Source organism: Molothrus ater, chromosome 7 (genome assembly GCF_012460135.2).
Source record: "Molothrus ater isolate BHLD 08-10-18 breed brown headed cowbird chromosome 7, BPBGC_Mater_1.1, whole genome shotgun sequence".
NCBI classification, from domain to species: Eukaryota; Metazoa; Chordata; class Aves; order Passeriformes; family Icteridae; genus Molothrus; species Molothrus ater.
The window spans coordinates 21,558,180-21,570,354 of record NC_050484.2 but is presented as its reverse complement, the minus strand read 5'-3'; the positions used below and the strand labels follow the sequence as shown (position 1 = coordinate 21,570,354).

The 12,175-nt window shown below is 36.4% G+C and overlaps 1 protein-coding gene across 2 annotated transcripts in view; it reads left to right on the top strand.

Moving 5' to 3' along the window:
• Positions 1 to 12,175, top strand: part of PSMD14 (proteasome 26S subunit, non-ATPase 14) — a 46,315-nt gene that overhangs the window by 11,173 nt on the left and 22,967 nt on the right. The window contains exons 1-3 of one of the 2 annotated variants that reach the window (XM_036386780.2): positions 10,735 to 10,755; positions 11,085 to 11,156; positions 11,482 to 11,601. In XM_036386780.2, the coding sequence (XP_036242673.1) occupies positions 11,482 to 11,601 (120 nt within the window). In that variant the 5' untranslated portion in view covers positions 10,735 to 10,755; positions 11,085 to 11,156. Of the gene's footprint in view, positions 1 to 10,734; positions 10,756 to 11,084; positions 11,157 to 11,481; positions 11,602 to 12,175 lie in introns of those variants that run through there. The other variant, XM_036386779.2, reaches the window with a different exon arrangement.

Here is a 12,175-nt window from a genome sequence, read left to right as displayed (position 1 = left end):
GGTTTAGTACTTTGATTTGCATTGTACATTTGCTGCAGACAAATGAACAGGTTTGTGGGGTACGTAAAAGCATTCTGCTTATGTAGCAGGCAGGAATTTGGAGCAACACTCCTCTTCATTTTGTATGCTGAACTATTGTTTGCTGGTGAAATCAATTCCACATATGCCTCTATTAGGCAATCCCACTGCAAAGGGTGTGAGCAAATTAAGTGCATTTGTAGCCAAGCTTTTCTCTTCATCACTTACAGACTAGTAATTCAAGTTGAGCAAGTTCTTGTCCACACTAGCACATGCTGTCTGTTTTTCTGAATCCAGATGTGATAGAAAGCAGTGAAATAATGACACTTTAAAAAGGGGCTTTCAAAGTAATTTTTCATTGCTTCTTAGATTTTTGAAAATATTCATTTACACTGCTCTGTTAGTGCAGACAACTGTTCTAGTACAATAAATGAAAAATAAAACTGATTCTGTAATTTTGAATTAACGTATTTGATGACAGAGGGGAAGGGGAAAATTTCCACTGGGAAGGGAGGGGGAGACAGAGAACTGACCTGTGTCTTGTAAGGAGTGTTTACACCTTGACTTGGAATATAGAAAAAGAAGTGCAGATAGCTATTTTATTTGAATCGTGGACTTGCCAATTAGCCATCAAGTGCTTCCATCTGTGAAATAGTTGATCAGATGGGTTAGCTGGGATGTTTCCAGATTAGGGCATTGTAAATGGCACTTGAAAACTGTCACTTTGATTAGGAGGTTTCAAATACTGCACTGCTTGGTGCTGTGGAACCTTTTTCCCCTCATAGGATCTTGGGTTTTTTAGAACATGCTTTTCCTGTTTAGTAAATCTGTGGCACCATTGGAACTTGGGAGACCTGCTGCTGATCTAAAGTTCTGCTTTGTGTGCTAATCTAGTCAGGGTGGTTGTTGGAGGACAGCACAGTGCATTCTTTTGTGGGGCTTCCAAAGAGGAGTTGATGGTCTGGCAGACAGAGGAGGGTCAAGCTCTGTGTAGATCATCTCCAATTAACAATTAGATGCAAATTTCCTTGAGTTACTTAATTAAGCTGATGTGTCATTTGAGTACATGACTTTTTCTTGCATCTTACATCTTTCATATGTAAACAAAAACATCCACCAACAATAAAAAAACCTCAAACCCAAAACAAACCCAGACACCCCCATCCTTCCTCTCCAAAAAAAACCAAAACAATAAAACAACCCAAAACCACGCCAACAACCCAAACAGGAAAAACTGCAGCACCTTACCATCTTACTGAAAATTATTTTGGTTCATTGATTCTTGAAACAGCTTGTGTTTTAATTTAAAGGGTGTAAATGTGTTGTCTTTAATTAAGTACCTTTTTCATTGTAAAGCTGTAGAGTGTCTGGTATCTCAGTATCTGTTTAGCTATATGACTTTCTCCTTTCTGTGTCTCCTGGGTGGTTTATGTGGTTTGAATTGTGGTGGTACACTGTTGTCTGCTTCTCATAAGTATTTGAAGCTTCAGATACACCTTTGGAGAATATTTTGCCAGGGGAATAAGTCTGAATTATAGCTCGTAAAATTGTGCATCGTTTCTGTGCCATTGCTTCTGAGACATTTTCCAGCAAAGTTCTCAAGTATGAAGAATGTTACTATTTCTGGAACTCAAATGTAATTCCCAGTAGATGAGATGGTGTACAATTTGGATGGGTTATTCCAGTTCTACTTTTTTCCCCTGAAAGCTCTCAACCCATTTAAGGAATAAAAAAATTTTCTCAATGACAAACATTTTTCATTTCATCCATTAAAAATATCCAACATGAAATTCCAAAGAAAGTTCAGAAGACTTAATTGCCTGCATTATCTTCCACAGAAAGTCTCAGTGTCAGTTTTTCTATACAAAATATATGATTTTGTTTTAAGGACAAGAGAACCACCTTAGAGATAATAGACTGTGCTGTTTCACTTACTTTCACTGTCTGGGATGAATGTTTTACTGCATTGATTAGTGTTTTAGTACAGGGCTGTTCAATGAAAGCTTCATATCAAATTTAGGATCCAGGTGTGGCCACGGGTCACAGGCCAGGGTCTGGTTTTGCTGGAGAAGGTAACTCCATGGGTCATGTTAGGCTTGTTTGAAAGTTGCTGGGGATGGCAAAGCAGAGTATAGTTCTCATACATTTGAAGTACAGTTGAGTTGTTGTAATGTGATTTGTCTCCTAAGGAGCTAATTGGGAGAGGAAAAGAGAAACCTGCTAAAATTGGTTTAGGAGAAGCCATAATTTTACTTAAACCCTCTGTGTAATTTGTGTTATAAAGGCTGTCTTGAAGTAGGATGGCTGCACTACAGACATGTCTTACCTATTCATCACAAACAAATATAAAACTAAAACTAAAAAAGCCAGTGGGTTGTGTCTGAGCATTACAGTTTCCTCTGATCTGCTATTTTACTCTGGAGAACATTTTTAGCTGCCTCTTCTTGGCCTCAGATCTTAAACTTCCATATTTCTAATAATTAGGCAATTAGATTCTCTTCTCCTCAATTTAATTGCCAGTGTAGTCCAGCTGACTTTTGACTTTCTCCAAAAGAGACAAAGGAGCTTGGACAAGGAAATGAGTGTAGCCATAATGAGAAAGAACATAGGGAAGAAAGGGTAAAGAAGAAGAAATATCTTTGTGCATTTGGCATTTCACCTATTCACTTGTAATGTTCCTTTCTGCAAGCAGGAAACAGCCACTCCTATAGCAATCAATTTAATTTATTTCTCTTGGAAATTGTATCTTCCTTCTGAAATCCCATGCAATTGCATATTAAGTTGCAATGCTACTATGCAGCACCTTTGAGTGAGGGTTTCTCTTTTCTTCCTGCTGTGTAGGAGAGTCCTCTAAGTTTTCCTATAAAGTTGGAAGTGTTATAGTGGTGTGGTTTTGAGGGGGCAGTGGCTGTTGGCTGATCAGTTGTTTTTTGAAGTGTTGCAAACAATTGACCTTGCTGCATCTTGCCACTGAGTTTCCCAGTTCACTTGCTTGTATCCAGAGGAGCAGCTCTTCACAACACTGAATCTACAGATACCTAGAACCCAGTGCATTGTTCTTTATACTGAGGAGATATCTTTAACTGCTTTGCCTACAAAGTGTACTTGAGGGTGAGCTTAGGCAGAACCTGCTGAGGGCCATCCTGCCTTCTTGGCAGAACTGTATTTAGAATAAGGTAATTCAAAATCTACATTGAAGCAAGACTACAGGAGGCAGACAAAATTACAGGTGCTGGCTCATCATCTGCATTGAGGTTCTCAGTTCTAAATCCCAATACCTTCTGTAATGCTGATGGGAGTGGATAACAGGTTAGTCCTGGCTTTTTTCTGGAATTAAGTTGACCTCTGTATTTTCTTTTTATTTCCAGTAGATTGAGGCTGTGAAAAACAGTAGCTCTTTTCAAAAAGATGTACAGTGTTACTGAGAACTTGTTTTATGTCCCTAATCTTAGGGCTTTTTTCTATGACATTGTCATAGAATCATAGATTGGTTTGTGTTGGAAATGACATTTAAAAACATTTAGTCCAAATTGTCCTTATGCTTGATAAGGAATTTTGACTGCAGTAATAAAGCACACCTACCCCTTTGAGTTTTGTGTCTCAATGAATGTGTAGATTAAATGGGGTAAAGATAAATGAAACACTGACCCAGGGAAGATTACACTTAAGCAGCCATTTCATATAACAGTTGTGTTTGGAGCATTGTAGGAAGTCTGACTATTGCAAATTGCATCAAAGTTATATATATATATATAAGTAATTTTACATCATGAATACGTTATTATTGAGTAGTAAATGTTTATTTCTAATAATAATGTTCTGTAGTTAAAAACAATCAAATAACAAACAAACCAACAAAAGAAACCCAAAAAAGGCAAAAAGACAACCAATCAACCAAAAAACAACCCCTCCCCCCAAAACCATAGCAAAAAATCAAAGCAAACCCCACCCCACACACCCTAAAAAAGAAAACCACAGAACACCGCCCCACAGAAACTAAAATCCTAAATAAGCAGAAAGCTAAGCAGTGAAATTCTGGCTCTGCACCAAAGAGGTGTTGGCAAATTTATGATCCCAACCCGTTTAACCAACTGCTCAAAGCTATACAAAGTTCTGTGTTTTGTAATTTTGGTTTTGAAGAGGAAGGGAGATGGGAAATGTTATATATTTCAAGTCCATCTATATTGCTGTTGGTGGAGTTCTGTTGTAAATGTGAACCTGGGTAAGCTTTTTTTAGGAGACAGAATTTTGTAAAACATACTGAGAGAGTTTTTATCTAGCCTGTTAAGGTGAGGGTTTTTTCAGAGATTTTTCAATTTAAGGTAGCAGTTGATGCCACAATACTTCCTTAGTATCCCTACTCAATTTTGGAGTCTCTGAGACCAAACATATTACTGCAATTTTTATTTCATCTGACATATGGTGTAACAAGACAATGTGATCCTTCAAGAAATCTAGGCTGTTTGTTGAGACTTACGGTATTTTGTGGTCTGTTATGCTTGCTTGTTTATAATTGGTATAAAAATGGACCTAAACATACAAACTGTTTAGACATAATGGTAGCTTCAAAATCTAATCCTGTTGATGTGGAACTAACTACAAAATTGTGTGCGTAATAGCTTGAAAATAGCAATAAAATTTCAAATTGCTACTAGTTTTAGTGTGTGATTCACAATGCAAGTAATACAGTTTTCTCTTTTTTATTGAGCTCACTGATTTTTTAATATTTTTGTATGACTGGAATAATTTTCTCTGTCATGACTGATCATGTTAACTTCCTGTACTGCAGAAAATGCAATACATGGTTTCGAGTGCTTGTCATGACAAAGTTGTTGGAACCATTGAGATCACAGAATATGCCTCTCTCCCTTTGCCACTTCCACTGATGGAACATGGGTTGGTAATTTCCAGAAGTGTATTGTCTCAGTGCGGGAAGAAAATGGTTCCACAATCCCAACTCTGCTTAGATTTTCAGGCTTAACAATGTGTAAAAAACACTGTGCTGACCTAAGAAATTTCTTATACTTTATATCCATATATATCAGCAGGTTGTACCACTTACTGGCAAAAAGTAGAGAAGAACAGTGGTACTCTGGACTTTTAAGGCCTTACTATCATTAACACCTCTACCTCCTTTGCACACTTGCTTATGTTTGTCCTCTCTGCAGATAGTATTTTGTAGGTTTATTTCCCTTGTACCAACTTATACACACAAAGTTGAATTTACCTCCACAAAACAGAAGATTTAAGCTCACTTTAGGTGTCTCATCCTTCCATGCATCTTTTAATATGATAAATTATTATTTTATAATGATTGTCATTGCATTTATACCTCAGTTGCCTTTCTCCCCCTTACCTATATAATAAAATGTCATCTTTACTTGTAACACTTGTTCTCGAGGAGGTAGAGAAGGGTAGTGAAGAAAAATTGGTGGGATTAATAAACTCAAAAGTAATCCAAGGGAGGTTTTGTCTTTTTTTTTTTTTTAGCTAATCTTTCTCAATTGTCTTTGGATATAACAGCTGAAAATATGTAGTGAAAGGGTTAAGTCGGCATGAAAGAATTCATTTCCACTTTAATGACCTAGCCTTGCTGGGTTAGGACGATGGGGAACATGCTTCTGACTTGTACTCCTATTGCCAATTAACACCTCCTATAACAGGTTGCCTCAGCTAGTCATTGAAGCAGAGGCAGTAGAAGTAGTTTACATGCAGCTTGTTTTTCACACTAGTTGTTTAATACTCACAAAATTAAACTATTAAAAGGTTCTTTCTTAGCTTACTGGGAAAGAAATAAAACATGATAGCAATCATTGTTTGCTTGTGTGTCCTATGTTTGTGCTTAAATTGTTCCAGTTACAAAAATAATTAGAAGTAGTAATAATTCTTTTATTTTACACAGTAATATGTTGTTTGGTGTGTTAAAGCTGAGATGTGCTTTACAGCACTTAAGTTCACTGCCTTTGGATTTTTATTACTGCAAAACTAGGTTTTCTTTGAAACAGGTATGATGTATTTCAAAATCATCTTTTGTGCTATTAACATGAAACCAGAGCAGTGTTTAAGATCCATTTAAACATTGGAAAGTGTATCCATTTGTGGAATATTTCTCAGTTCCTTGTGTAATTAATCAAGTCTGCTTCCTCTAGCTATTTGAATAAATCTAAAATAGTACAAATAAAGAACAGTGCTCTAAAATGACACTTTAGTTCACATTTAATAATAAAATTGGCTAAATAATTTATATCGGTTCACACTAAGAGAAAGGTGAAGTAATATACCTAAAAGTGTTAACAAATTTGCTAAAAGGCCTGAGTAGGTAACACTTCAAGGCGTTAGTTTTTATCCTGTAAGAATGGCAAATGCCTTTAACACTTCGTCAACAAGGGTTACCCAAGTAAAGGTCTACTTTTTATATTGGATCATCTCTTTAACTGTTTGAAACAAAAATAGTAACATGCATAATTTAATATTACAATGTAATTTTCTGTCCATAACTTGCATGCGATCCTTTTTCCCTTACAAGTCTTACTTAAAAAAAATTATTTGAATAGTGATAACCTAATTTTATCAATTATTATTGACCTTGGAATTCTGCCATTCTAAACAAAAACAATCCTAAAGCTTGGTTGGGTTTTATGACGTGGCCATCAGGCAGCTCATTTCAGTGACTGGAAGCACAGAGTTGATTCAGAAGAAGCATCAATTTTTCAGTAACAGATAACAGTATTTTTTACAGCAGTTATTTTATTTTAATAATTACTGTATCCAGCTTATACATGCATGGTTGGGAAAAAGAATGTTCAGTAGTCCTTGCAGTTTCCAAATCTAATTCTCCAGTTCTCCAAGAAAGAATCCAATAAAGCTGTAGGTATGCAATATTCGCTACTTTGCAGTGAGATGGACAGTCTTCTAAAACTATGTAATGACATAGCTGTCCTTTGAATATGATAATGTAACCAAAAACACCAGCAGCTCTTTTGCATTGCAGACGCAAACGCTTTCTTGTCTGGGTTCCTGATACCAGTTAATTTAATTTGGTGCTCTGCTTCGTAAGGCTGGTGCTTCTTTGTTAAAGTTGGCAGGCAGTGAAGTTTATGAACAGTGGTAATAGCACATGCTGTGGAGGGTCAGTGTAAAATATTTGCCTCCATGTAGAGATTAGCTAATAAAATCTTTCTTCTTCTTTGCTTGATGAAAGAAGTGCGTAAACTTTTGTGAAAGACAACCAGAAACAGGCCAAAGAGGTCTCAAAACACATAACTCATAGGTGGCTCCCACATACTGTGTAACTAACACACAGAAGCTGGGGCTGGCACTCCAGGGCTGTGTTACATTATCAGCCATTTGTGGAAATGGAGGTGATCAGAGATGGAAGAAATTGGTTCCAGTTTCCAAACGGCTCTCTCTTTTCAAATCATCTAAAGTCAAGTAAACTACTTGGAAGACCCAAGTTCCATTTGGCTTTATCTGTTAAATCTTTGAAGGTTTTATGTCAAGAATTTGATGAACTTTGGTTTAGAATTTTCTGTAGAAATACTAACGTACTAATGCAGTTTATCTTTGATAGAAAAATATGAAACTTGACCTATGGATCATTTCCTCCTCAGGATTCCTGAATCTCAGTACTCTTTTGAGCAGTTCGTTGTAATTGATACTAAAAACAAAAGAAGGAATATTAACATGAAAATGAATACACATAATTGGTACGGTGCAATGAGGACTTAAGTTTTCCCATAATCTAGCTGGTAATTAAAATCTATAAGAAGAACAGAGCAGATGGAAAGGAGATAGTGAGGTCACACAAAGAAGCATCAATGACCAAGGAAATACTTGGTATGTGCTGTGTATTTATAAGATGACTGAGAGTTAACAAACCTGCCTTGTGTACTACCATTAGCTAATTTTTACAAGTTCAGGTAAACTGGTTGAACTGCACAGTAAGAGTGGAAACTCAGGTTTGATATTTTTACTATGTCTTGCATGTGCTTAATATGAAGTAGTGAAGTATGCTGTTGATCCCTCCTAATCCTTAATGTAGTAACTTCTATGTCTATTTAAACACATTTAGGATTTAAAATCCTTCACAGTGAATGCTATGGCTTTTAAAAAAATAGCAAAAGTTAATCAAGTTGGCTTGCACCGATGAAGAATTCCTTTATGAATTAACAGAGTTTCCTATGCTGAAAATAAATTGTTGACTATGGGTGCTGGCAATGGGAATTCAACGTAAGTTTTGAAAAAAACCCCTACTTTATCTCATAGAATGCCTAAAGATTAGATGAAGCATCATATTAGGTATGCCCTCTTCTGCACCATCATCACAGTAAATGAACATTTGGATGCTCCAAGGAATATAGAAATCATAAGGAAATATAAGGAACACCCTGCTTTAGTTCCTACCTTCACTTAAACTAAAGGTGATTCATCTGCCTTCTTACAGAAACAAAATGTATTCATATTTGTTTCCTCCCTGTAAGTGGTGAATCTACTGACTGATCTCTAAAATGAGAAAAGTTTTGAATAATAAGCTTTTATAAGTTGAGGGCACAGGCAGCTGTACAGAGGACAGAGCTTTGATTAATGCCTCAGCTGCAGGACAGGTGTCAATGTGATTTTAACAAACACTAGAAATTTCATAGAGGAGGGCTCATCCAAGAGCCATAGTCTGTGGAGTAAGCTTCAGTTCAAGCCTCCTGATTTTGGAGAAGCTAGTCTCAGTCAAACAGCAAGATTAACCTTCCAGAAATCGTGGAACTGTTTGTGCTAATCTGGGGAGATTTTTATTACTCTATTCTTTATTTTAAAAATTACTGATGGTGTAATGGGATGGTTGCTTACAGTGAAATGTTAAACAAAACGTGGAACAAATGTAGAATGCATTTGGTGATCACAGCATGGGTATTAGGGCTCTTCCTAAAGCACAAGGTTACTATTTATTTTTATCTTCCCTTCAGACCATTTCTGGTCTACAACTGGTGGAAAATCGGGAGAGTGTTATGCATGAAAAAATGGTTTGGTTAACAAACTAGTAAGTTACTTTTAAATTAAAACTCAGGTTACCTGGGCTTTTTTCTTTGCATTGAGTAAGTGGAAACATGAGTCTTTGTGCTTTCCAAATTCTAAGCAAACACTTCTAAGTGAATAGACTTCAAGTAGAGGAGATAGAGTTTAAAAAGTAAACTGACATGTTTATGGAGAAAAAAACATGGGAACAGCATTGCAAAATGTTTGGGCATTTGAAGCTTTGCCAGTCAATTTAATTGCAGAAAATTCGGGATAAGTGATGCAGGTGCTCTGTCCATCTGGTTCTGGGCAATGTTCTAAAGTGCTGCTTTTGGTGTGTTTCAGTGTGGATGCTAGAGGAGTACATCTCAACTGGAGCATCTCACTGGGCTGGGGCCAGGCCAGGGAAATACTTGATAAAGGGGTGAGGTTGATGAAAAATGGACCTTTGGTGAGAATACTATGGAAGGTGAAAAGCAGGGAAACCTGCTGGAAGCTTGCGGATGAAAAGACTAGAGTGACAGAAGAATTAGGAGTGAGTAGTAAGAAGTGAGGAAAGGCAAATACTGATGATGGTCAGCAGTATCAAAGTTGGAAATAGAGGTTTGAAGTTTTTAGGAGGTGGGTACGGTTGACAGATCCATGCATATATGTGATTTTCAAAATACAAAGATTGGATTCACAATACAAAGAGTGAATGTAGAACTCATAGACTCATTGACTTTAAGGGGGAAAAACCCCACAACTGAATTTTCTTACTCTCTTTAAGGCTTTATTCTGAATACTGATGTTTTTCTGTGTGCGTGAAAATCAGAGTATGCAGAAAGGATAATTCCTGTACAAATATAATGTGTTGATTACTTAAGTATCCAGTTTTATCTTCAGGAAGTAATGGATTTGTGTTGATCGCTGTGTCTTGTTTGATGTCATGAGGATGCATGTTGTGTTGAATTTTTTCACTTGAAGTGAAAAATAAGAATTTATTCAAAAGTTTTTTTTCCCCCAGTTTTTCTTATAACTGTGGACTCAAATTTCTAAATCTGTAAAGGGTTCAGTAAAGGCACCATTTTCCTCTTTTAACTTGATAATGGAGTATCTTTTTTTTTTTCCATAGTTGCTTTGTTGCCCCTCTAAGTTTGCATCACCTCATGCAGAAGTAAGCTATGTCTTTTCAGTGGAAATTGGGTAATAAAGTAATCAATGTGCTTTTAATTGGCTGTAATGAGGGATGCTCATGTGGAATTCTGTATATAACAGCAATATTTCTCTTGTTCCTCAAGAAAGGGACATTTAAACTGCTGCCTCCTGTGTTTTTCAATTTCAACATTACACAGAACCTGTTTCAACCAATCATTCACACCTGGGACAGTTGTGCTAATTTTTGAATAACTACTCATAAGGCAAAGAGCAAAGTATTTTGTTCACAGCTTTTCCACCTAGGGATCAGAGGTCCGTTTTTTCTCTCACTGTACCAGTGTATCTGCAAAGTACTCCCATAGCCTTTATCTGCAAGTCCTCTTTAGCTGAAAGCTGATGAAGCAAAGGGAAATTGCTGTTTGTGTTGGTGCCAGTTAATCATGCTAGCCCAGCAGCATTTACATTCACACCACTGTAAGAAACACATAGTTAATTGGAGAACTGGCCATATTTTAGAGCTGACGAAGGTTAGCATTGCAGCAAGGCTGACTAATGGAAACTTATCTGACTCTTAGCCTGAATGGCTTGTAACAGGTTTGTATCCAGTGTAACACTTGCCTGCTTTATATTTGACTGGCTCTGGTAAGATTGCTCTATAGACTGTGTTGTTTGAGGTGGGGGGTGACAGGATGATGGCTGGGTGACCTATTACAAAATAATGTTAGTGACAGAAAGTGCTGTAAACAAGGGTTTGGGGATTGGATGTGCAATTTTTTGTTTTGTTTGTAACAACTACATCTAACTCATTAAATCAATTACATATGCATTTTTCTACAAGTTTTGCAATATGCAAAACAAAAGAAAATATTCAGAAACTGCAGAATAACAATGATGATGAAAATAATTGTTTATTCTTTTTACAGGGACCACCAACAGATGCTCCTGCAGTCGATACAGCGGAACAGGTTTATATCTCTTCCCTTGCACTGCTGAAAGTAAGTGTTCTGTGTACATACTATGTCTGAATATAATGCTGGAGTTAGAGCACCTGGCAGCAGTCCAGAGTTAATGGACTTGTGTTGCCTAAGTGATGGCCAGACTTATTTTAAAAATAAATTAATACTGATTGGAACCCTCAGAAACTTATTTTAATTAGTTCTCTTTTGTTGGGTTTGTTTTTACTATTTTATAGTTTGCTACAGTTTCCAAAAGTGCTACAAGTTGCAAATTAGCTAGAGATCAACAAAGGCTGAAAAAACTACCTCAAATCAGACTTGAATCATCGTTTAAACATATGGTGTCATTTGGTCTTAATTCCAGATGTTGAAGCATGGTCGTGCTGGTGTCCCTATGGAAGTTATGGGTCTGATGCTTGGGGAATTTGTTGATGATTATACTGTGAGAGTGATTGATGTTTTTGCAATGCCACAGTCTGGAACGGTGAGTTCTTCGCATCTAGACCTTGATCATTTTATTTGCTTGTTTGTTTTTTTCCTCAAGGTAAATATATTTTTTAAAATGTTTTTGTGCTTTACCTCATTGAAGCAATCTGAGGTATAAGCTGTGAGTTATAATACAAACAAGTTTAATGGTTAAAGGATTTCAGTAAAAGAAATGTCGTCAAAACTTCTTTTTGAGAGAAGGCTAGTACTTAAGTGTGTATAGCAATATATGCAGATATTGTGTCCTTTTTTATGTACAAATATAGTGTATTACATGACTTATAAGACTTATAAATTGATAACTTTCAAAACTCATGTAGTATGAGCCAGCAGAAATATTCAAATGTAAGAGGTTTGATTAGAAGAGTATCATGCCCTTAATTGTGATATACTTCAAACTTGTTCTCTTTGACAGATCTTAGTTGCATGTCTCTTAAATGATAGTTCTGTGATATGAAAAACAAAAGTGGTTAAATTTTGAGTAAGAATATCCATTTTATGAACAGATTAAAGAGGTGAAGAGTCAAGGGGCATAATTGGAATTTATGGTGCTTTATTTCATGTAACTGGAA